Source organism: Strigops habroptila, chromosome 1, assembly GCF_004027225.2.
Source record: "Strigops habroptila isolate Jane chromosome 1, bStrHab1.2.pri, whole genome shotgun sequence".
NCBI classification, from domain to species: Eukaryota; Metazoa; Chordata; class Aves; order Psittaciformes; family Psittacidae; genus Strigops; species Strigops habroptila.
The window spans coordinates 146,257,581-146,279,007 of record NC_044277.2 but is presented as its reverse complement, the minus strand read 5'-3'; the positions used below and the strand labels follow the sequence as shown (position 1 = coordinate 146,279,007).

Here is a 21,427-nt window from a genome sequence, read left to right as displayed (position 1 = left end):
TAGTACTAATATATGTTACCTGTTTAAATCAAATAACACAACAACAACAACAACAACATGAATCAGGAATGCCTGTAGTTATAGCAGGTCTGTCACACTGTGTTCCATAGTTTTGAACTGTTGTGTAATAAATTCCTGCTAGCAAAATGTCATGGTTAATTCTTTAGGAAAAAAAAAAATCATGGATTTAAACAAAAGCGATTTAGTCTCATTCAGAAACACACTTGGAGATACATAAGTGAGAGCTTTGGGTTGAATATTACATAAACTGGGAGGCCAGCATTTGGATTAAATGTTTATCCATCTATAATCAGATCAAGTCTTTCAGTAGCTCAAGCTGGGTTAGAGATTGAACTTGTTAGGGAAAGGGAAGGTACAGAACTCCCACATCTATGTCAGTCCTTTGGAAATGCCTAAAGTATGTTCTGAATTTTCAAGATTGGTGGTTCTAGGAGACCAGTTTACTATGGACACCCATGCCTACATAAGGAGTGAGGGAAAGATAGATATTACATACAAGAAGAAGAGTGAGGGTAAAGATGTTGAGTTATATCTGTAGAGTTTTTTCTTATTTTGACCAGAAGTGATTGAGACAAAGTATTAATGGGAATATAATTTTCCAAATGTTTGTGCGGTTTGCAGACTTCATGGCCATTCATTTACTTCCCTTACATTTCAAGAACAGTTGCTGCCATGCCATATTGAATGAATTCAATTTTTAAGGTTTTTTTCTGTATTGCTAAAACTCATCACACTGGCTTTTATTTGTGTTTTTCTGTTTCTCTTGTGGGTAGCCCCCAAATTTCTGCCAAAACTAGCTCTAAGCTAAAGTGTCCTATTTTTCCTGGGTGTGGCACTAACAGAACAAAAAATATACAGGGAATTGAGGTCCTAGCACAGACAAAACCTGGTTTTCACCACTCTGTAAGCACTGTCATAGAAACAGCAGTAATACTATACTATATTATACTACAGCAGTCTTCTTGTCAGCCTCCCAGTCCAGCCAAAGGCGCAGAGCTCTGACTGTGATACTTAGAGCACACAGTAAAACTTGGTGTGAGCTACTGCTGCTGGACAGCACTGAGTAATGCAAAGGTATAATGCTAGCGTAGGGATCTCTGTACCACACGGTGTTGTGCCATTTAAACATGACATCAGATCTCTGCTTTAAATATCAAAACTTATTTCAGGCTAAAAATACCTCAGTAAATCCTTAAGGCCTTAGGTACGAAATGCAAATTACCAATTTCCTATCTGCTAGTGCTGAAAACTGATGTACTCATCTAGAATATCTGCAAGTGTAATTTAGGGTAGGTGACTTCATGGGGCTTCTCTGTACAAACAGCAGTGTGGCACTGGGATAGAGTTAGAGGATAAATTAAGCACAGAATAGACTGGGTTTGAGGCATCCTGTGATCAAAATAATTGTAAAACCTTTGCAACAAACAGTGCTGATAATGAGATCTTTAAAACAGTTCATTTTCAGCCCATTAAATTTTACATTGTAAATTTAACTTGTGTTAAGCCTTTTCAATCAAGTAAAGCACTGGAACATCTTATGCATGTTGTCAAACTCCCTAGACTTGTGAAAGAAGGGGATCCTACATTTTGTTTCCAATAGCTGCTCCTGGAATCTTGTACCATGTCTTCTTGGTCCGTAAGATGAGGCTGGATATATTCTCTAGATGCAAAGACATAACATACAGTACTAACAACAGTGAAATAAATAGTGGCAAAACAGTAAAATGTTACCTAAATTATTTTTTAGTTGATTTGGATGAAAACATCACAATGCGGATATTTCAGTTAATTTTTCATTAAAACTTTGACACTTTCCCCTCTCTAAAAGCACTGAAATGTCTGTGAAAATGTGTTTAAAGATGATATTGTCTGTTTTCAACCAGTTCCATTTTTATAGCAAGGACATAGTTGAATGCTACTCTGTCACTTGTGATTTTCTGACTGACATCACAGTATGCTGTTGGATGCTGTGATGTGGGTGAGTCTAATGGGAGGCAAGCAAGCAGATTTTCCATTGTTACCTTCACTAGGAATTCACATCAGCTGCCAAGAAATAACAAGGTTAGTGCTTTGCACAATGAACTAGGACTAGGTTTCATTATTTTACTCCTTTGAATAAATCTTCAGGCCAGGTAGCTCTGTTGATTTAATAATCAATAATGCCTGACTTTCTAAGTCCCCACATCCAAACTAATATGACATATTACCATTAAAAAAAATGCTATGTAATACCTTTCAGTATACCACAGTCTACTTCTACTGTTGATTTTACTTTGCCACAGGAAGCTTCTCTTATCCAAAAATTTTATTTTGATATTCTCTGTACTTCCTTCATGGTAAACTCTTCGGGGTTGGTTACACACTGCAAGCGCTAGGAGAAGAAGTGATAGGAAAAATCAAAGGAAAAACCCCATCATTACCTTAAGGAAATCACCATACAATGGCTCATAAGTAATAAACACATCTCACAATAAAAACAGGCCTTTCATATTGTGGATTCTTTTGCTGACGAAATCTATCCTTAGAGCCTAGAGACTGATGGCTGATGAGATATTGCATTGTCTCCAGCCTTATTATCAGCAGATCAATGTGATTGATGTGGTAGTGGCCTGGAAATTACACTATATTTTTATAAGGACCAAAAAAAAAAGTGCAAAAATACAGTCTGACATCTATTTTAACTTTATTTTTTTGTTTTGTATTTGGGGCATATGCAATTGACTTCACTTCTTCCATTGCTCAGAGAAATTGTTCTGAGGAATAGCTGCAGTGTTTCTGCAGTCCTACAGATTGCTTTCTGACCTTTCCCTGTCCTTTACTTGAGCATAAATCATCTTTTTTTCTTCCTCCCGTAGCTGTCTTATCACCATAAAAGCATTTCTGGGAAAACAATTATTTTTTTTCCCCCTTTTAAAAACAAACTCTTTCCTTCCTTTAAACAAAAAGAGCGAAAGTCAGATGCGGAGATGGCTCTGCAGAGCGTGTGGCAGCACTCTGATGTGGAGGATCCACCAGGGAGAAAGCGTTCCTCCTTTGGGTATTGAAGTGCTGTGGATCAATGGTAGGAGAAGAAATTGTCCTCTGCCAAGAGAATGTGGCTGAGAAAAAAAGTTAAATAGCTGGTGCTGTGACTCATGTGCCCTCAGGTGTGCTGGAAGGGTAAATTCAAAGCTTCCCAGTTTCTGTGCAGTTACCCAGTTTGCATCAACAAACACCAAAGAGATGAGCACAGTGTATAAATGTTTTTCTTTCTTTCAAGTGAAGCTCAGATCCACAGTGTGAAAATATTGCAGTTCTTGTGCCAATGCTCGAACTGAACTCCTTCATGCTTGATTTTAGATTTTCATGAACCCTAAAGCCCTTACCATTGTCATGGTCCAATTTCCTTCCTTCCTTTCTTGCTCCCTTGTCTGCCTCAAAGAGAAAAAACAGCTTTTTACTAGGCTGAATGGATGCAAAAAAGACATACCAGCTCTGGTGCTATAGCAGTGGGTAAAGCAGCTCTGCACTGTTTCCAGACTCTTTGACCCTTGATCATCTCCAAATTCTGCCTTGGTTATACCCATTCAATTCCCTTTGTTTTGCTGGTTGCAAATAGGTTTCATTGCCTTGCTGCAAGTAATGGGGTGGAGGATTGTTCAAGCAGTTTAAGGTAACTAACTTCTTAGTTTTCATTGTTCATAATCCCAGAACCTGGACAATCAAGGCAACATTCCCTCCCACCACAAAACAATCCTGCTATACACAACATGATTGTGATCTGTTAACTGGAAGCTATATCAGAATTTTCCCTTGTGTTGGGGATGTTAGGCTCCTAGTCTGGTAAGTGTGAATGCTGCAGTCACGTTTTTTCTACCAGTAGATCAAACTCCAGGACTTGGGTCTTAGCCTTTATTGAGTAAATATGTATACTGATAAAAAAATGTATACTCTGTAAAGCTATTCCATTCTGCTGGCCTGTCAGTACTGCCTTATTAACATGCATGGTTATGCTCTAGTGCTTTGAAAATTGCATTTCATTTAAGTTGCAAGAATTCTTTTATTGGAAAAGTACATTTTATTTTTTTTTTTTCTTTTTAAAGCAAAATAAACCTTCTCCATGTTACTTAAGTATCTCAAAAAGATATCAACCTGATTATGAAGCGAGCTTGCCAGCCCACTTACCATCCATAATAAACTACTTATAAATGCAAGGATTTCTTATTCTGTATACAGAAAGCAAATAAATCAGGGTTATGAGTTAAAAAAATACTAAGTCCTGGCTCGGAAAATGTGATAAACTTTCAATGTCTTTGTCAGCTAACCACAGGAGGCCTCCTCTAGTGTCAGTGCTCCCTGCATGCAGATGTTTTACCAAAGATGAGTAGAGCAGGTTCAGTAGCGTTGCCAGCTGCTGCATGTCTGTGCAAAGGCAACTGAGAGGTTTGAGGTTCTCAAATTTGAGTGCACAGACACCCATGTGCAATATTTATATACCTGCTTGCTAGCTGGGTAGTAGGGGCACCTCACAAGCTGATAAGGTATTTGTCCTTACAGTAGTTCTGTGATGTGAGAAGACATTTTTATTACAGTAGTGCAGAAAGTGAATGAGATAATGAGCGAAGCAAGGAACTGCTCACTTTGAGAGTGGATACCTGTGGTACAGGAAGGAATGGAAGCCAGATCTCACCTATCAAAGTTGTCACTCTGAATACTGTGCAATCATCAAATGGCAGTCTCTAATATTTCTCAAATGGCTCTTAAAAAGATGCAAGTTTTTTCTGAGATTACCTGATGAGGAGCTCCAAAGACTCCCTGTCAGGAAATCATGAATCCTGGTCTGTTGTATGTTTGATATTATATTTTTCTTCATCTATCTTGTTTTATTTGATGGGGTTTTTTTAACCTTTATGGATATTTCCCATAGAAATGGAGCTGGCTTTTCATTTAGATTCAGCAGGGAATACACAGTGCAGGTTGCCATTCCCTTATTCCAAGTCAGCTATCCTAGACATCAGTTCAAATGGCTAGCATAGAAGGGTCTATAGTAATTTCACATCAGTGCAGAATGAACTGCAGCTGTGATTTTCCTGACATTTTTAGGCTTTCCTTGGCATGTGCAAGGTAGAATATAAGGCACCTGGATTACAGGGCTATTGCAAAAGAAGGTTCAGAGCTCAGCCTTGCTTAGGTATGCCAGACTGGTTTCCCGCAGAAGCTACCTGTCAGCAATGACTAGGGAGGCTTGAAGGTGTGATGAATCAGGTGGCTTCACCTCATCTTCGGTGGCACTCATCCTGTTCTACTGAAGGTAGTGGGAAACACTGCATGGATTTATGATCGGGCCCCATATTTTCACTGGTGCACATTATTTTTCATATCCCCTGATTCTGATGCTCATTTGTTCAAGAAAGAGGTGGTTTTTATACTGAGTACAGATATATTCATATAGAGGAAGCAAACACTCAGTAGGTTTCTATTCTACTAATGACAACAAGCAGTTGCTGCATTTTGGCATTTTACTCCACATATAGACTATTCAAATTTGCATCACAAATTATTACAGTAATGGCAGCCAGAGTATGAATCCTAAGAGTGTAGAACAAAACCTTTAAATCCCCACTTCTTGGTTTCAAAAACTAAATACTGCGAGCCTGAAGGTAGGATAAAACAGTGAGTCAGCTAACCAGATGAATTATAAGCATTACTATTTTCAGAGCACTCAAAGTAAATTCTGTCCCAGATACACAGCTGTGAGATTCTGACCCTTTACTGATGCCCTGTGGCCAGGATGTATTTCAGTAAATCTTTGTGACCACAGCCTGGAAATAGCTGTAATTTCTGGTGCTCTCTAGCACATTTTTAGCCACAAGCCAGCAAGCAAGGTCTTGTTAATCTATATTCAGTATTCATAACCATGAGAAATTAAAAAGGGGAGAGGTTCTGTTCAGCTGTCTGCATTGCCCTAACAGTTCTTTGTACATGCATAGAGTGACTGACTTTGCTTAAGATTTTGAATATGCTGCTTTTTACATCCAGAACTCCATGCAGGAAACACATAGCATTGAGCACTGGCAAGCAGCATCACAGAATAATATTTTTAACTTAGCAAATCTGAGCAGAGCTGAGGAGGCATTCAAGGCTGCAAGAATGGGACATGCTGTAAGAAGGCATTTCAGTCAGCTTTGTGAAACAAAGAGGGGTGAATCTTTTTATGATTCAGTTTTCGTGTGTCCTGGCCGGGCTTCATAGTTGTCAGGATTTTGTCTCTGTAGTCTGCTTATGTAAGGCAGGTGTTTTACACTGTTGCTACCATTAATAAGATTGCTTTGAAGGCCCAGCCTCAAAAAAGCCAAATACCGTCATAGAATGGTTTGGGTTGGAGTGGACCTTAAAGCTCGCCCAGTTCCAACCCCCTGCCACGGGCATGGACACCTTCCACTAGAGCAGGTTGCTCCAAGCCCCTGTGTCCAACCTGGCCTTGAACACTGCCAGGGATGGGGCAGCCACAGCTTCTCTGGGCACTCTGTGCCAGCGCCTCTCCACCCTCACAGGGAAGAGTTTCTTCCTAATATCTAATCTCAATCAATCTCTGTCAGGTTAAAGCGATTCCCCCTTGTCCTGTCCCTATGTGTCCTTGTAAAAAGCCCCTCTTCAGGTTTCTTATAGCCCCTTTAGGCACTGGAGCTGCTTTAAGGTCTCCCCGGAGCCTTCTCTTCTCCAGGCTGAACCAGCTCAGCTCTCTCAGCCTGTCTCCAGAGCAGAGCTGCTCCAGCCCTCAGAGCATCTTCTTGACCTCCACTGGACTCAGTCTGGCCCGTCCTTGTCCTTATGTTGGATATGATTCCAGGGAAGTAACCAGCATTATTTTCTCCTCAGTCCCCAGGTAAAAGGTGGCACAAGCCAGGTTTTGAGTTGACTTGGAAAACTCTGAGATGGCAATTGTGAGACAGTAATAGCTGTCCTGCTGCAGAAAGTAGGTTCCACCTCTTACAGAGCCCCTCTTGAGAAGCTGCTGGTTTGAAATTGGGTGGGGTTGGGGGTTGGTTTGGGGTTTTTTGCTTCTTTTTAATTTTGAGTAATACTTTGTACTTGATTCATGACAATCCCTATTACCATTCCTATCCCAACTGCCAGCACAGAGCCCATGCAATTGCCATAAAGCCTGCTGAGTTCTGTATCTTTTATATATACACCTCCAGATAGAAAATCCTGCTGAAGCTGTGTTTAGCCACACACGTGCCATGCTGGCAATGCTTTTCATGGGAGATGAAAAAGTCATGGAGAAAGAAGACAAGTTCCGGGTGTGAGTGAGTGTATGGCTACCAGAATCATAATCACCTGAGAAGAGAAGAATCAATACTGACATTTCACTGCTGTTAAACCAGCAACAAAGGAGAATCAGGATCCTACTTATAGTTTCTTAGGTCTTACAGCACTGGCCCAGAACTGCTATGAGGTTGTGGAATTTTTGTAAGAGAAATGGGGGTTTTTGTTGCTATTTGGCTTGATTCTCCAGTCTTTCAATACTCCTGAACCCAGGTAGAATGAGAATGTACAAAACTACATGTGGCTGAGTGAGGAGAGGGGGACTGGGGAGATGACCAAAGAATTGCAACCTTCAAAATAAGTTTGTCAGTTCTGGGTATGTGTGCATTTTGTGTGAAAATTCTGGATTAGTTTTTGCTTCATCTCTTTTCCAACTGAAGCTGGACAGTTTCGTAAAGTATGTGCAGTTCACACTGGCGATACGCCTCTTGCTTCATCAAATTGTTTCACATGATCCTCAATTCCTCTTCCTGGTTCCTCTACAAAGCAAGCCCAACCTGTATGTATCTGCAGTCTGCCGACAGAGGATGACCTCACTGGATATTGATGCCTAGAAATAGGCAATGCTTTCTGAAGAAAATGATCTGTTACTGCCATATTCATTTCCCCAAGGCTTCTGCCTTGGAAGGACAGTTGGTGGAGGGGCCCTCCATTATGCCTTACAGCTGTTCTCCCAAGAGTCATCTTTTTAGATAGCGTTTGAAATATTACAAAAGAAAGCAGAGGGTCATGCGTGGAAACCTCCACCACATTTCAGCAGCAGGGTTTGTGCTGCATTTTATTCAGGCAGCTTGAATTGTTTTTTGAAGCAAGGGCTTCTGTATTCCTTCTGTGAGAGCTTCAGGAAGATGATACGCTTGTGACCTCAAAGTAGATAGTTTTTTCATTGATCAGCCCTCAGCACTGCCAAGTCATCTTATAGCTACATTCAATATAGAGAAAATGATCTTTTAGCTTTTTCTAGTATTTCCTAATAGTTTAAACAGCCTGCTCCTGTGAGGTGCTGAGCACTTTGCAGCCCTGCTGCAAGGACTTCAGCTTCATTCAGCAAAGAACATAATGTGCATCAACTTCTTTTCTGAGCTGGAACTTGAGAGGATTCAGTATCTTTCTGTTGAGGGCCTAATATGCTCACACAGCCAAAGTGAACCTTCCTCTTATGCTTCCTCTTAAAAGAGGTGGTGTGCACGTGAGAAGAATTTCAAGGCTCATTACAATAACTTGTATGCCTGTAATAATGCAGCTATAGTGAAAATGATCTTCTCAGCACAAATCAAGTTAAACGTACAGAACATTCCTTGCTCTGTCATGAAACCCCTTTGGAAAAAAAAAGTCTTAGCATTTCAGAGAGCACCATTTACTTAAAGCTTTCTCTGTAGCAATGAACATTTGAAGTAGCAATTCATCACATTTACAGCTCTAGAAAAAAGAGCTGGCTCTGGCCAGCAGCTCTGCTAGCACCATAACCATGCAATTGATACAGCATCTGCCCAAGGAGCAGCTTGTGTGAGCTACAAGCAGAGGTTGACGAAGAATAAGTTAGTGGTCATAAGAATAGTTTTAAGCCAATTTTGCTAATACTTAGAGCTACAGCGTGTACTGCTTTAAATCTGTCAGTGCTAACATGTATTTTCAACTCTGCTGTTAATAGCAGAAGGCTTCACAATTTGGGGAAGTATTTTCGGGATAGGGCCCTTCACTTTTAATCTGGGAGTACTTAAATTGAGTCTACTGCAAAATATAGTCGTTAAAGTGAATTGCCTCTCCCATAACTGTTTCAGGCTGATTTAAAGTTTCTCCTATAAAATGTCAGTCATAAATCTATCAGAATGATCGAATTATTTATGGCACCTTGGGACCACAACTTGACTCCATGTTTTATATGGCCACACAGTAACAGTGACTATGATATTTTGAGGTTTGGAGAATTTTTACAGGGTAACAGGAAAACATCTATTATAATTTTACCTGTCATCTTATCTTGTCTCTGCTCATATACGTGAACTCTGAATACAGTTCACGTGTGTCTTGCCTTGTTCCCCACTGAGTTGAGCTCCCTAGTTTATTTTATCTCCCATAAGGGCATACTGGTTATGCAGTTCCCATGAAGGATTGTGCTAGCAGTGGATAACTTTCTATCATTGCGTCCAATCCAATTCCAGATCTTTCAGGTGCTGCAATTGCCATCATTCCTTTGTGACGATCTTCCAAGTCCACTCAGATTTGCTGGTCAGAATTGCTGGGTTTTGTTTTCCTTGACAGTGTTTGCTTACTGTGTCCCTTAAATCTCTCTTGTATCTTATTTGGAGCATTATCTACTGCAAGACTTCAATAAGAATAAATCTAATACATGGTTCTTCTCATCTGTAGTATTGATAGGAGACACCTTCTGTATGACACAAAGGAAATCTTTCCTTTGCTCTGTGAATCCGGGTACCCACCAATAAAGTGGAAATTGTCCTTTTCATTTCTATTAGAAAATAGTGAGGCTCTTGACCTAAATATTGGCAAAGCCCTTAAATAATGCAGCAGTAGAACATGCACAGATTAGTACTGATCAAGTCAGTAGTAATGTGTTTAATCCAGAAGGTGTCAGCATGTTTAATTTCTCTTTATCTTTTTTTTTCCCTCTTATGTTCAAGATGTTGGAGCATTTTTTGAAGAGGGAATGTGGCTTCGTTACAACTTCCACTCCCCAGGGACTAGCGTGAAGGACTTAGTGAGCCGAACACTTTTGAGTTCTACAGATCCAGAGACCACAGCAACTGATCTCGACTTAAATAAAGAAGAGCTCAGCTTCAGCTTCAGTACCACCAAGTCCCCTTGTGTTTTATTGTACATCAGCTCCTACACCCAGGACTTCATGGCTGTACTTGTCAAGCCATCTGGTAAGCAACCTTTCCTGGGCTCTCTCCCTTGAAGGCACAATTGATAATAACACCAGGTTGACATTCAGCTGAAGATCTGAACTAATGAGAAGTCTTTTCACTTTTGTCATGTAAAAATAAAGTACATAGGACCTGAACCTCTATTCTGCTTGTTACTAGATTTTGTACTGATGTAACTTCAATTTAGTGAGTTTCATTAGTCAACCCTTCCTCTCAAAACAAAATGGGGAAAAAACCCCTGAACAAACAACACAGGAAACAAAACCACAAAAAACCCAAACCAAAACAAAAGAAAACAAAACCTCCACCCATAAAAAGCCTGCTAAAACAGTCAGATCCATGCTGTGAACTACCATTATGGAGGGGACAAATAAGCATCCACATGTGGGTATCTTAATCGCTGAACTCATGGCAGTAGTCAGTGGGAAGTGCAATGCACTGTTCCTTCTGAAGATCTAGATGCCCACTGAGGTAGCTAAAATATAGATGTAGCGTAATACGCAAGGTGCTAAAACATTTTGGTGGTGGTTGAAGGTTGGATATGGACCATTTGCTGTTACAGTATTAAAACTGTATATAAACTGAATATACTTTGATTTCAAATAGTGCCTTAGTGCCCCGTGAAAATAATAATTAGGAAGATTTTACTACCATTATCTTTTATGGGATAAGTTAGTATGAGTATTGCACATGCCACTCATTTTTTTTCCCTTCATAGGGAAGAAAGAAGGTGCATGAGAGAAATCCCACATCAAACATCTGAACTACAGTTAGAAAGGGCTAGAGCTGCTCTTTTGGGCCAGAGTATTTCTGGGTTTGATGAATAACGGGGTCTGCATTTCCCTTTGCAAACATTCTTCTTTTTAATCAAATATTAAAATCTGTTAAGAAGAGCAGACACTTCAATTTTGTTTGGAAAAGAAAAATCTGTCTGGCAGGATGTCATGACTATCAATTAACCACTTTTGACTATACTTTTCTAACACTGTAACCTGAAGATTTCATTTCACCATATATTATTAAATTTCCATAAAAGTCCAGACGGTTACCTGTTGACAATAGTTAAATGAGAAAGCAAGAAAGTCCCTTGTGTAGATTATGTGCCAGTGTTAATTTGTTGTAGTTGTTCCTTTATTCAATGCATATCGATGATTTATTCTTTCATGCTTTGCCTAACTTCAAAGAATTTCACTGCAGCAAGGATAATAATCTCAACAATGAAGCAGTACTTGATGTGCTAAAATTTGTACCAGTTGTCCATATTGTTCAAGGCATAGCTCTGATTTGTTTGGTTTGCAGTCTGGAGTGTTTGCAAACACTGGTTTTGACATGCTGGTCATTGTCACACTTCTGGTTTATAAACTAGAAGCAGTTTCCAGCCCAGTAGCTTTATAATCTTAAACACTAGCTCTTCTCTTACTGCAGAGACCAGCTCTGAGAGCAGTTTAAGTGTAGAACGCCAACGGTTTTATGTGAAAACAAAGAGGGGAAAATAGCTGGTGAATAAAGATCAAAATACCTGAGGGTACTCTTCGCATTTCTTTCACTAGGGAATCTGCAAATTCGGTACAGCCTTGGAGGTACCAAAGAGCCATATAACATTGATGTCGACCACAGAAACATGGCTAATGGACAGCCCCACACTGTTAACATCACACGGAATGGACGCGACATAGTACTGCAGGTAAGCAGTAGCTTGTTTGGTTCCATTACCTGTAGCTTGTAGCATTTTGTATCTTGGTGGTCTCCATCTCTCTGAAGACAGTGCAATTTAGGAAATAAAAAGTACAGTAGATGGGATTCTGCTTGCAGATCGCACTCCTGGGAGTTAACAGGAGGTATTATCTCCCTCTGTTGCAACAAGTCCTGTTGTTCTGAAATCCTCATTCTAGCCTGATGACAGCTGGGCTAATACCGGTGTCACTGTAGATGCTCGAGGGCATCAAAGACATCTGGGCTGATAGATAACATGGGACTGAAGGTAAACCTACACCATTCTGGAGCAGCAGCTGGAAGCCAGGAGGCATAACCTATAGCATCTTAAATGGCAGTAAAGCCTGATTTACAGACAACTAAATATCATGCCTTAAGTCCTGAGTCTGCAAATGAGAATGTCTTTAAATTTAAATTTACCCTGCAGTCCAGTGAAATCAGAAGAGCTGTTCTGTAAAAATGAGCTGATGCATAAGTATTTGTGTGACAGGAGTCTGAGACAGAATAGTATAGAAGGCACATAGCTCTGGCTTATTCAGGTTTTGGTACAGCACAGGCAGGAACTTCATCTCTCCGTATCTCAATTTACAAACTTTTGAGATAGTAAAATACTATTTAAATAACTGAGGGGAGTGCTGCAAGAAGCAATCAATGTTTCCAGGCAGCTTTCTTGCTGTGGTCATTAAAGCACTGTTTTCATTCCCTGGTTGTCACATCTGAAAACATGGAGATTGCAGCAGGGAATGAGAACAGTTTTGTTGGCAGTAGGGTCAGGTGGATGGGATAGATTAATCTGGATTTGATAGTTCAGAAGAAGCAAACCAAAGCCAAGAACAAATGAAAAATAAAAAGGGGAAGTCTCCTTAGAAACCAAGCCAAAAGGTGAAAGATAGCAACTGTCACGTTATTATCTACCTAGATTAAAATAGATCCCTGACAGTTATTGCTTGAAGGTATCAAAAGGAAACCTTTTCAGTGCATTACAATGTCATCTGACTGAGGCTTTTGGTACTCGGAATAACACTGGATGCACTGAAATAATTGTCATAAAATTACTTGCAAAATTCCGGATAATCTAAAAAATATTTAGGTGATACATCCAAACACTTTTCAGGCTTTTGGAGGTTGAAGGGATTTCTATTCATATATACATGCTTCTTGCATGCTGTTGGATGTGGATTTATTTCTCTTATTGCTGTTAGGTTAGGTACAGTTAGGTTCCCTTCTGCTGTTGAATGATTTTATGTTGGGTAGGTATGGCATATGGCAACTGTAAAACTAAATAAATGAATTTCTGAAAGGGTCAGGTAAGATACCTTGCCCAGTTGGAAAATATGTACACAGTTAAGTATGCTAGCCTTGTATCATCTCACCTACATTTGGGGCCTAACCATTTTTTCCCCCAGTGTTTTATGAGACCACTACCTCTCTAGGGCTTTGAAGAGCCAGAAACATTTTTGTTAGTATTGCTCTGCTGGGGTAAAAATTTGTTAATCTAGTCAGTGTGCTTAAAACACAGCTGGTTTTGTAATCAGAACGCTGATACAATTGAGGCTTGTTAAATGAAACAATCTGTCTGATTCACATGTAAAGGTAGGGAAAGGTGGGACCCATACAAAGCAAATCCAGAAATCCTACCCCTACTATATCCTGAAACATAAGATTTCTGTCAAATTTTGTTTATTCTTCGTAAGGAAGTTGATTTTGTTACCTATGTGGTTATGTTCTGTAAATGAAAGAACTGATACGACCAGAAATGGATCTGTAAGTAGATTGTTCACTTGAAAATGAGTCCTGTTTTCAAATATGAACTCTTTATAGTGTCTGAAAATACAGAAGGTAAAAATACCATTTTTCTTAGCATCCAGAGGACACATTATAAAGTACGAGTTTTCTCTTGCAGATCTGAGCAATGAAAATTTGAGTAGACTTTATTTCCTGCTAAATCCTTCTCCAGCCTGATGAGCAGCTGGTTTGCTTGCTTTTAAAGAAGACAGCTTGCTTGCCAGGTGCTGTTGCTCACACTTCTACATCTCTACATGGCATAAAAGTGTCACTGGAAGGATTTATTTCTCATCAAAGCTTCAATTCAAGAGCACTCAGTATTTTTGAGATCTCAACAGCAAGTTCATACTTAGAATACCTGTCTTTCTAACTTACTGTAATAACCCTGCGGTGCCAGAGAGATTTAAAAAATCTGCAGCCAGGCAGTAAATTGCTGCTATATGAACTATGTTAACCAGAGTTTTATCATGATTTTCAGGAGTTTCACTTGTGTATAAATACAGTAAAGGACTCATTAGTGAACTTGGTAAGACCTCACCCAATGCTGGCAGAATTACTCCTTAAATAAAACCAGAATTACTGTCCGGTCAGTGAGAATTTGAGATGAGCTTTGAAATAAGCACAATATTGTATAGCCATAAGGTAACAAACAAACACAAGAACAAATATTTATTGTGAATTGTTTTCATTAGAATTACATCCTTCTTCCTACCATACCAAGACAGTCAAGACTAAAGGTAGTAGCAAAGACTCTGTCAAAAGATTTTTGTATTTCAGTTTTCTGCATTCACTAACATTATTGACAAATCAATAATTACTTCTGCATTAAATAACAAGCTCCTATTTGTGATACCAGTGGTTTTTCAATCATAAGATTAAGGATATACAGTTGATTTAGGTGTCAGGAAAACAAAATGATAAATTCAGGGACAAAGATCTGCTTATTTTCTGTTATTACCACCAGGTGGGTAAAATCAACAATTAATAATTCCTATCTCTTCCCTCTAGTAAAATACCAGATACTAGTAACCATGGCACGCCTCCAAGGCTGCATTAGTTCACCTGTGGTAAGAAAAAGCCTAGACTGACAGATGGGGAATGCATTATCCCAGAAAATGACATTTCGAGAGCTGAGCTTTAGGTCATGGAGGGCAATTTTTAGTTTGTTTGACTTCATTAAAAGGTTTCATGCTTCAGCAGGGTATTTTCCATATCATAAAAACCAGATCACTCTTTAGCAAGTGTTCATGGGTGATTAACGCTGTTCACACACTAGTGTGAACTAGTTCACACACTAGCCAAGGACAAAATCTCCCTAGCAGAGGTTCTGATCCAAAGCCATGAAATCAATGAAAGGTCTTCCATTGACTCCAGCAGGCTTTAAATTGTACTGTAAAGAACTGCAATAGTTGCATCCTTAGTGCAAGACTCCTGTGTCCTGCTTCTGTGCATGTCCCCAGCGTAAAATAAGGGTGGAATCTGGATCAGAGGCATTTCCGTTCTGTTGCACAAAGCTGTATCAGCATGTTAGAAAGAAAAAGAAACAAACCATATGATGTACCTTAATTTTCAGTAGAATGAAGCTGATAGTCAACAAACTTGGACTGGGCCTCTCAGCTTCTTGTACATTCTCAACACATCTCCAGTTCTTCACACCTCCTTTAAAGCCATTTCTAGGAATGGGCTATGAGATACGGCTTCTAATGCCTTCTTTGTTCCTGAAAAGTCTTAGACCTGAGCAACTGCTTCAGGACTCCAGTATCCCAAACCCATCCATGTACTTTCAGGACAACTATGTGCAGCCAGTGCACATGAGATCAGATGAATGTATGGAAGGATAGCTGGCAGTTCTCTCTTTCAGGCTTGAACAATATGGAGAACTGTGGTAGAGAGGCGATACACAATACTGTATATTCACAATAGTAATTCCTGACTCCATTCAAAGTGAACTTAATTATGAAGCTTTATGGGAATCCTGGCCTGAACTCAGCTGTTCATAACATTGAGAATAATCCAGAAAATTTATTTGTGTAGATGTCCATTTTCCAGCTTCACCAGAGGCAAACAGTAGAAACACCCATCTTCTATGGAAAATAATCAGGTAAATATTTGACTCTTACCCAAATGAAGCCAAGAAGAAACAGAATTTTTGCAAGTCCATTCTCTTATTTCCAGTTTGAACTCTACTACTTGAAAAGAGATAATATTTGCAAACCCCTAGATGCATAAAAAATGTAAATCATACAAAGTTAATTCAGAACTAACCTGAAGTACAAAATAAAATGGTAAACATAATAGCAGTAAAATAAAATGGGTGAGGTTGAGCAAATCAGTCTGCATATAATCCAAAGTTTAAATGCAGTGAATATATCCAAGATTTTTATAATTACAGATTAAATTTTGGTCTCATTAGAGGGAGTGGAAACTTTTTCATAGATTCAGTGAGGCTGTAATCTCACCTCCTATCATTATTTTTGCTTTAAAATCATGCCTAACTGTCGTCTTTCATATATTTTGAAGCCTTAACAGAATATGATCACTCTGAGCTCTTCCTAAACAGAGGCCATAAAATTTCACCAAATGATTTTCTGTAGCTAACCCCAAAAGTAATGATAGCAGTGTAACACATTTTCTAGAAAGACATTTTAATCTAGCTTTAAAGACTTCAAATGATAGAAAATGTACCCTTTCCTTTGGCCATCTCTTCCAGTGGTTAAGTGCCATTCCTATGAAGAATTTGCACCTAATTTACAGTTTGAATTCTGCCGACTTCAGCATTTAACTTTGGGATCTTCGTGGCTATGCCTGATAGATGGAAGAATTGTTTGGTGTCGGGTGCCATTCCCCTTTACACTTTCTTAGAGATGCTGATTAAAACATCTTTCATCTTGTCTATAAGAAGCTAAATAAATTAAACTATTTTAGTTTACCATCAGAAGTCTATCATTTTTGAGCCATAAAACAGTTTTGGAACTCTTCTCTGGAAACTCTCCCAGTGAGTCACATTTTGAAAACCTTTACCCTATGATGCAGAAATGCCTTATTTATTTATTATTTACTTCATTTTCTGGCCAGACATGCTGCCACAGCATCCTCTGGACAGTGTATAGACAGTATATTGTCTATACTTCTGATTCATTTGAAGACTGGTTTAACTAGCATTTACTGACTGGTAGGGAATGGGGAAGTACTGTTCATGATTTGAAAGAGAAAAGCCAGACATTATTTACCAATTCCATAGAAGCTGCCGTAAATAAAGCATGTTTTAAATATCCAGAACTGTAACCCCAGGTAAACATGTAAACCATAGTTAATATCGATGTGACTGTAACTCTCTGCTTTTTTCCTAATAATCAGTTAATTCTATTATATTAAAAGCATATTTAATGAATTCCCAAGCAGGTTTTGCTTAAAAAAAAAAAATCATTTGTTCTATTAATAGTAAAGGCCTTCCTGCTGAAATGAAATATTTAAAATCCCTGGAGATACATCATTTCCACTATATTGCCATTCTGCAATGGCAGTGTATTACTCAGAATGCTAGTGCAACAGAAAGGCAAACTCAGACCATTTCCTTAGAGCAGAACCATATGTTACATCTGCAAGTGTAATGCATTAGCACTCAGTTTACCCACAGCTGCTAAGCTCTTTTCTCAATCAGAAGTCACAAGAAAATGGTTTTTGCTCAGATTTGAAAATATAGGTGTTTGCAAAGCTTATATTGATATATTCATCTCATTCCTATAACCCTAAACACCATCTGTTTTCCAAAATATAAATACAGACCCTGATCTTTGCATACCTCAAATTCCCTCTGACTATAATGAAGTTACAGATGTTGCAGAATTCTAGGTGTTCAATTCTCAAGGGTCTGTAAACAGCAGCAAGAAACAGCAGAACAGAATTTAAATCATATGCATCAGAATCAGAAACGAATAATTCACCGATTAATAATTTTCTTATCTGTTCTTTTGTGCTCACATGATGTCCGTGATCTCCTAGCAGTTTTGTTGGGTTTTATCCTTCACTGAATTTACTCAGCTTCTTTATTTTACAGTGTGACTTACAATCTTTCAGGTAAAGACAGCAGTTATGGGTAGGCAGGAAGCTCATAAATGAGCCATTTCTCCTTCCCTTTTGTGCACGCTGGAGTTGGTCAGTGGCATCTGCCAGGAGAAGTCGGCACATTCCCATCAAATCCCAGCTAGCTGAAAGTCAGACAAAACGTTTTCGTAAAAAAGAGCTCCTTTCACCCATCAGTAAAGGAGAGGGTGGAATATCCGTACCCTGAAGATCAGAACATGGAGTCAGGTCTTTCTCTTACTGACAGATAGATAATGGGGGAAACATGATCTATGGAGCCCCATCGTAGGGTAGCACCTCGCCTGTGGTTTCATGGTTGTAAAACCTGAGCCTGCCGCCTTCCCTGTAGCTGCTGCAGAAGGGCAGGGGCAGATGCTGATGTACATATCTTCACAAAAGTTTTACCCCCTCTCTGCCTCAGCTGAGATAGTTTCAAACCTTGAGGCCTTTTGGAAGAATATTCTTCTTTACTCTCTGTTCTGTAAAACCACTCCATAAAAGAGGAACTCTTACATACCCATCCTTCTCATATCTTTTCAGTAGTGCCTGTATTGCTGGATTCAGAAGGATTTTTCAGTTGTCCTTTTCCAAACTTCGGCTGTATCTAGGCCATATATTGTGATAAGACGCGCAGAAGTGAAATGCCTTCTTTGCCCTAGACTCTCAAAGGTCTGCAGAGCATATCAGCAGGCTTGCCCACCTCACAACATGTGTTACTTACACTGGCCTATGTTGTGACTATTTCCTTTTTCCATAGTGTATTTCCAGCAATGAATGTGTGTGTTTTCCTTGGCCTGTATGATTTCTGGTTTGGCATCATTTTTTATTGGAATTAGAGAAGCAAAGAACAAAAAAATAGTTAAGTATTTTCAGAGTCTAAGATTAAGCCTTAAAAAGTCAAAACTTAACATGAAATAGGTGCTTTCCATTATATGGCAGCACACGTTGGACAAATTAATGTCCTTTGAAAGTCGTCTTTAGGTACCTGAGGTAGATCTCTTTAATTTTAATACCTCGGCATTATATGACCTGCTATTGCTTCTGTTAACATTTATTGTAATTCATCTATTAAAGAGAGCAATAAAAAGTCAACAGATATGTGGAAGAATCATCAGAATTGTTTCAATTGAAGGCAGACAGACTAAATAGTGTCCTTTTCCTTAAACAGTGCTTCTGTTACATTTTGAGTTATGTATCTACATTGCCGTTTCAATTTCATCCCATCTTTTGTATTTTTTTTAAAGCGAGGCAAACTATCCCTGACATTATTTATCAGAGCAACAGCAGCTTCATGAATATATACAAGCTTATTGCACATTCAAGTTTTTAAACAGAAAAAACCCCTATATATTGATTTTATTTTTTTTCTGCACTCTATGTTTTTCCTGCATCTGTATCCCACATTGATCATGTTTCTGATTTAGATCTCTGTAAAAGAGAAACTTTATCATAAAAGACTGCAGTTTATATTTATAATTAAAAAAAAAAAAAAAAACCAAAATGTGAAAGGCTAAACCAATGCATTAAACCAGCAAAACAGCTTTAGAGTAGCTCCTAAAACAGCATTGACCTCTACAGAAATTTAATCTGAAGAGCTCAAAGCACAATGCAAACCTTAAGTTCGCCTTACATCCTGCTGGTGAGGTATGTGCCTCCTCCTGTGTTCCGGATGAGCAGTGAGGCTGCAAGTCTGTGACAGTCTGAGGTAGTAAAAAATGCTGGGTTTATGGTCCTGCCTTTTCCTCTGGATCCTCTGTTCATTTACAGTCTCCGACTTGTCCCTGCTCTGGCTCTGACCTGATCCACACTAACCTGGGTCAAGGACATAACCTGGCAGAAAAAGATGAGCGAAGCACTAGTGCCACACTAAGGAAGGAACTGAATTGCAGTAACAGTGGCTTTGATCAGTCTCAGGCATTACAGAAATGCCACCTGCAGAAATTAATCTGCTCCTTTTCTGTTGTATTAAAAAAAAAAACGTATTTTCAAATATTAAAAATATTGTTTCTAAGTTTTCTGTTAACCTTTCAGCAGGGGAATAACCATCTATATTTCAGCAATAAGTCGTAATATCTCCTATTTGATTTTCATAGCCAACTTTTTGCTTTCTCTTACATTACTGTCGTGCTTGGGAGAACTCCATGTAAACACCTGCATATCACCTTGTTATTTCCTTGGGCTCTCATGCCCAATCTATTCTAACTTTGTAGGCCTTTGCACAGGAACCTTCATTTTGTTATGCAGTATTATAGCACTTAGCACAAAAAGCCCTTGTCCAGGACTAGAGAAGCTTTCTAATGTAAGTGATAAATCATCATCATAATGCAGAAGAGAAATACTACATTGGTCATGATGATAACACATCCCCTTCTTTATCTCGCTATTACTGAAGTCAATAGCAAAGCTGTATTGACTTCAGATGGTATAAGATTAAGCCTTACAGCATTATTATTCCATATAATTCTGAAATCACTTGTTATGAAATGTTTTCAGCATAAAGAAAACCTTAGCTTTATAGCAGTACACACACAGAGTCTGGATTGACAGTGATACAGATGTAGAAACATCCACAGGGTGAATATAATATGTGTGTATGTATATGTATCTTGTGTGTATATATATATACACATATATATAGCTTTTTACATTTTTCTTCCAAGACTACTACTAGTGATGTAGGCATTATGTTTGCCCTCAGATTGATATGTCTGTTAATCTCAGTAGCCCCGTCAAGATTACTTTTATTATCTAAGTGAACAGTAATTTAAAAGAAATAGCATTTTATTGAACCGCTGCTTAAATCCCAGCAACTTCAGATAAAGACAGTCTGCCTCGGTGTGACGTGACTTGAGAACTGAAACTGCAAGTTCCTCAGCAGCTGCCTTCTACTTTCATCTGAGTAATGCTCACAGCCACACTGTGTGTTTATATTAAGCTCAAACGAAATTAATGAGTTTTTAAAGAAAAGGAGCTGTAATGAAAAATCTTAAATATAATTTTAAAGCTGTAATTTAATACAAATTCCTGACATCGGCCTCTGTGTGTGCAGAGGTTCTGTTTAATTTTCATTAAATAATGTAATATCTTTTTTCAAATATTATTTGAAACTAGTAATTCCTTTTTCATTATGTGTCTTCTATTAAATTGATAGCCTAGTATTTCATACAGAGCCTGCAGGCTGCTTGCACTTGAGCACCCACTGGATGGCAGTCACATACAGCTTTGGAAAGAATTCAGCTTGGTCCTTTCCCTCGCTGACCTAAAAAGAAACGCTAGGTTAAGTGCCTCTAAAAAACTTTTTTCTTATACTAGATAATGCTAGTTTAGAATGAAGACAGTAAAAGCAAGCAGACAGAAATCTCGCTGTTCCCTCACTTTTGTCTTGTGATGCACCATTTCATTTCACGTGCCAGGATTAGATAAGGGTCAAGGCTGGCATAGAAAGCAATGCAGGCGCTTCCCATAGGAAGAGAGATGCCAGAGGTGACAGTGGAGCAGGAGCTGGCTTCTATCGCTAATCAGAAGTGCTTGTCCCTACTGATGGTAGGGCCAGGAAATCAATATCACCAGTTTTTAAATGGAGATTTATTTCAAGCAGGAATCAAAACAACCCAGAACTTAGAGTTGTT

At 38.9% G+C, this 21,427-nt stretch overlaps 1 protein-coding gene across 1 annotated transcript in view; it reads left to right on the top strand.

The window, feature by feature from the left end:
• CNTNAP2 (contactin associated protein 2) overlaps positions 1-21,427 on the top strand; it is a 1,011,284-nt gene that overhangs the window by 924,676 nt on the left and 65,181 nt on the right. Inside the window, exons 19-20 of the mRNA XM_030508582.1 lie at positions 9,972-10,217; positions 11,768-11,901. Coding sequence (XP_030364442.1) covers positions 9,972-10,217; positions 11,768-11,901 — 380 coding nt within the window. The remainder of the gene's footprint in view (positions 1-9,971; positions 10,218-11,767; positions 11,902-21,427) is intronic.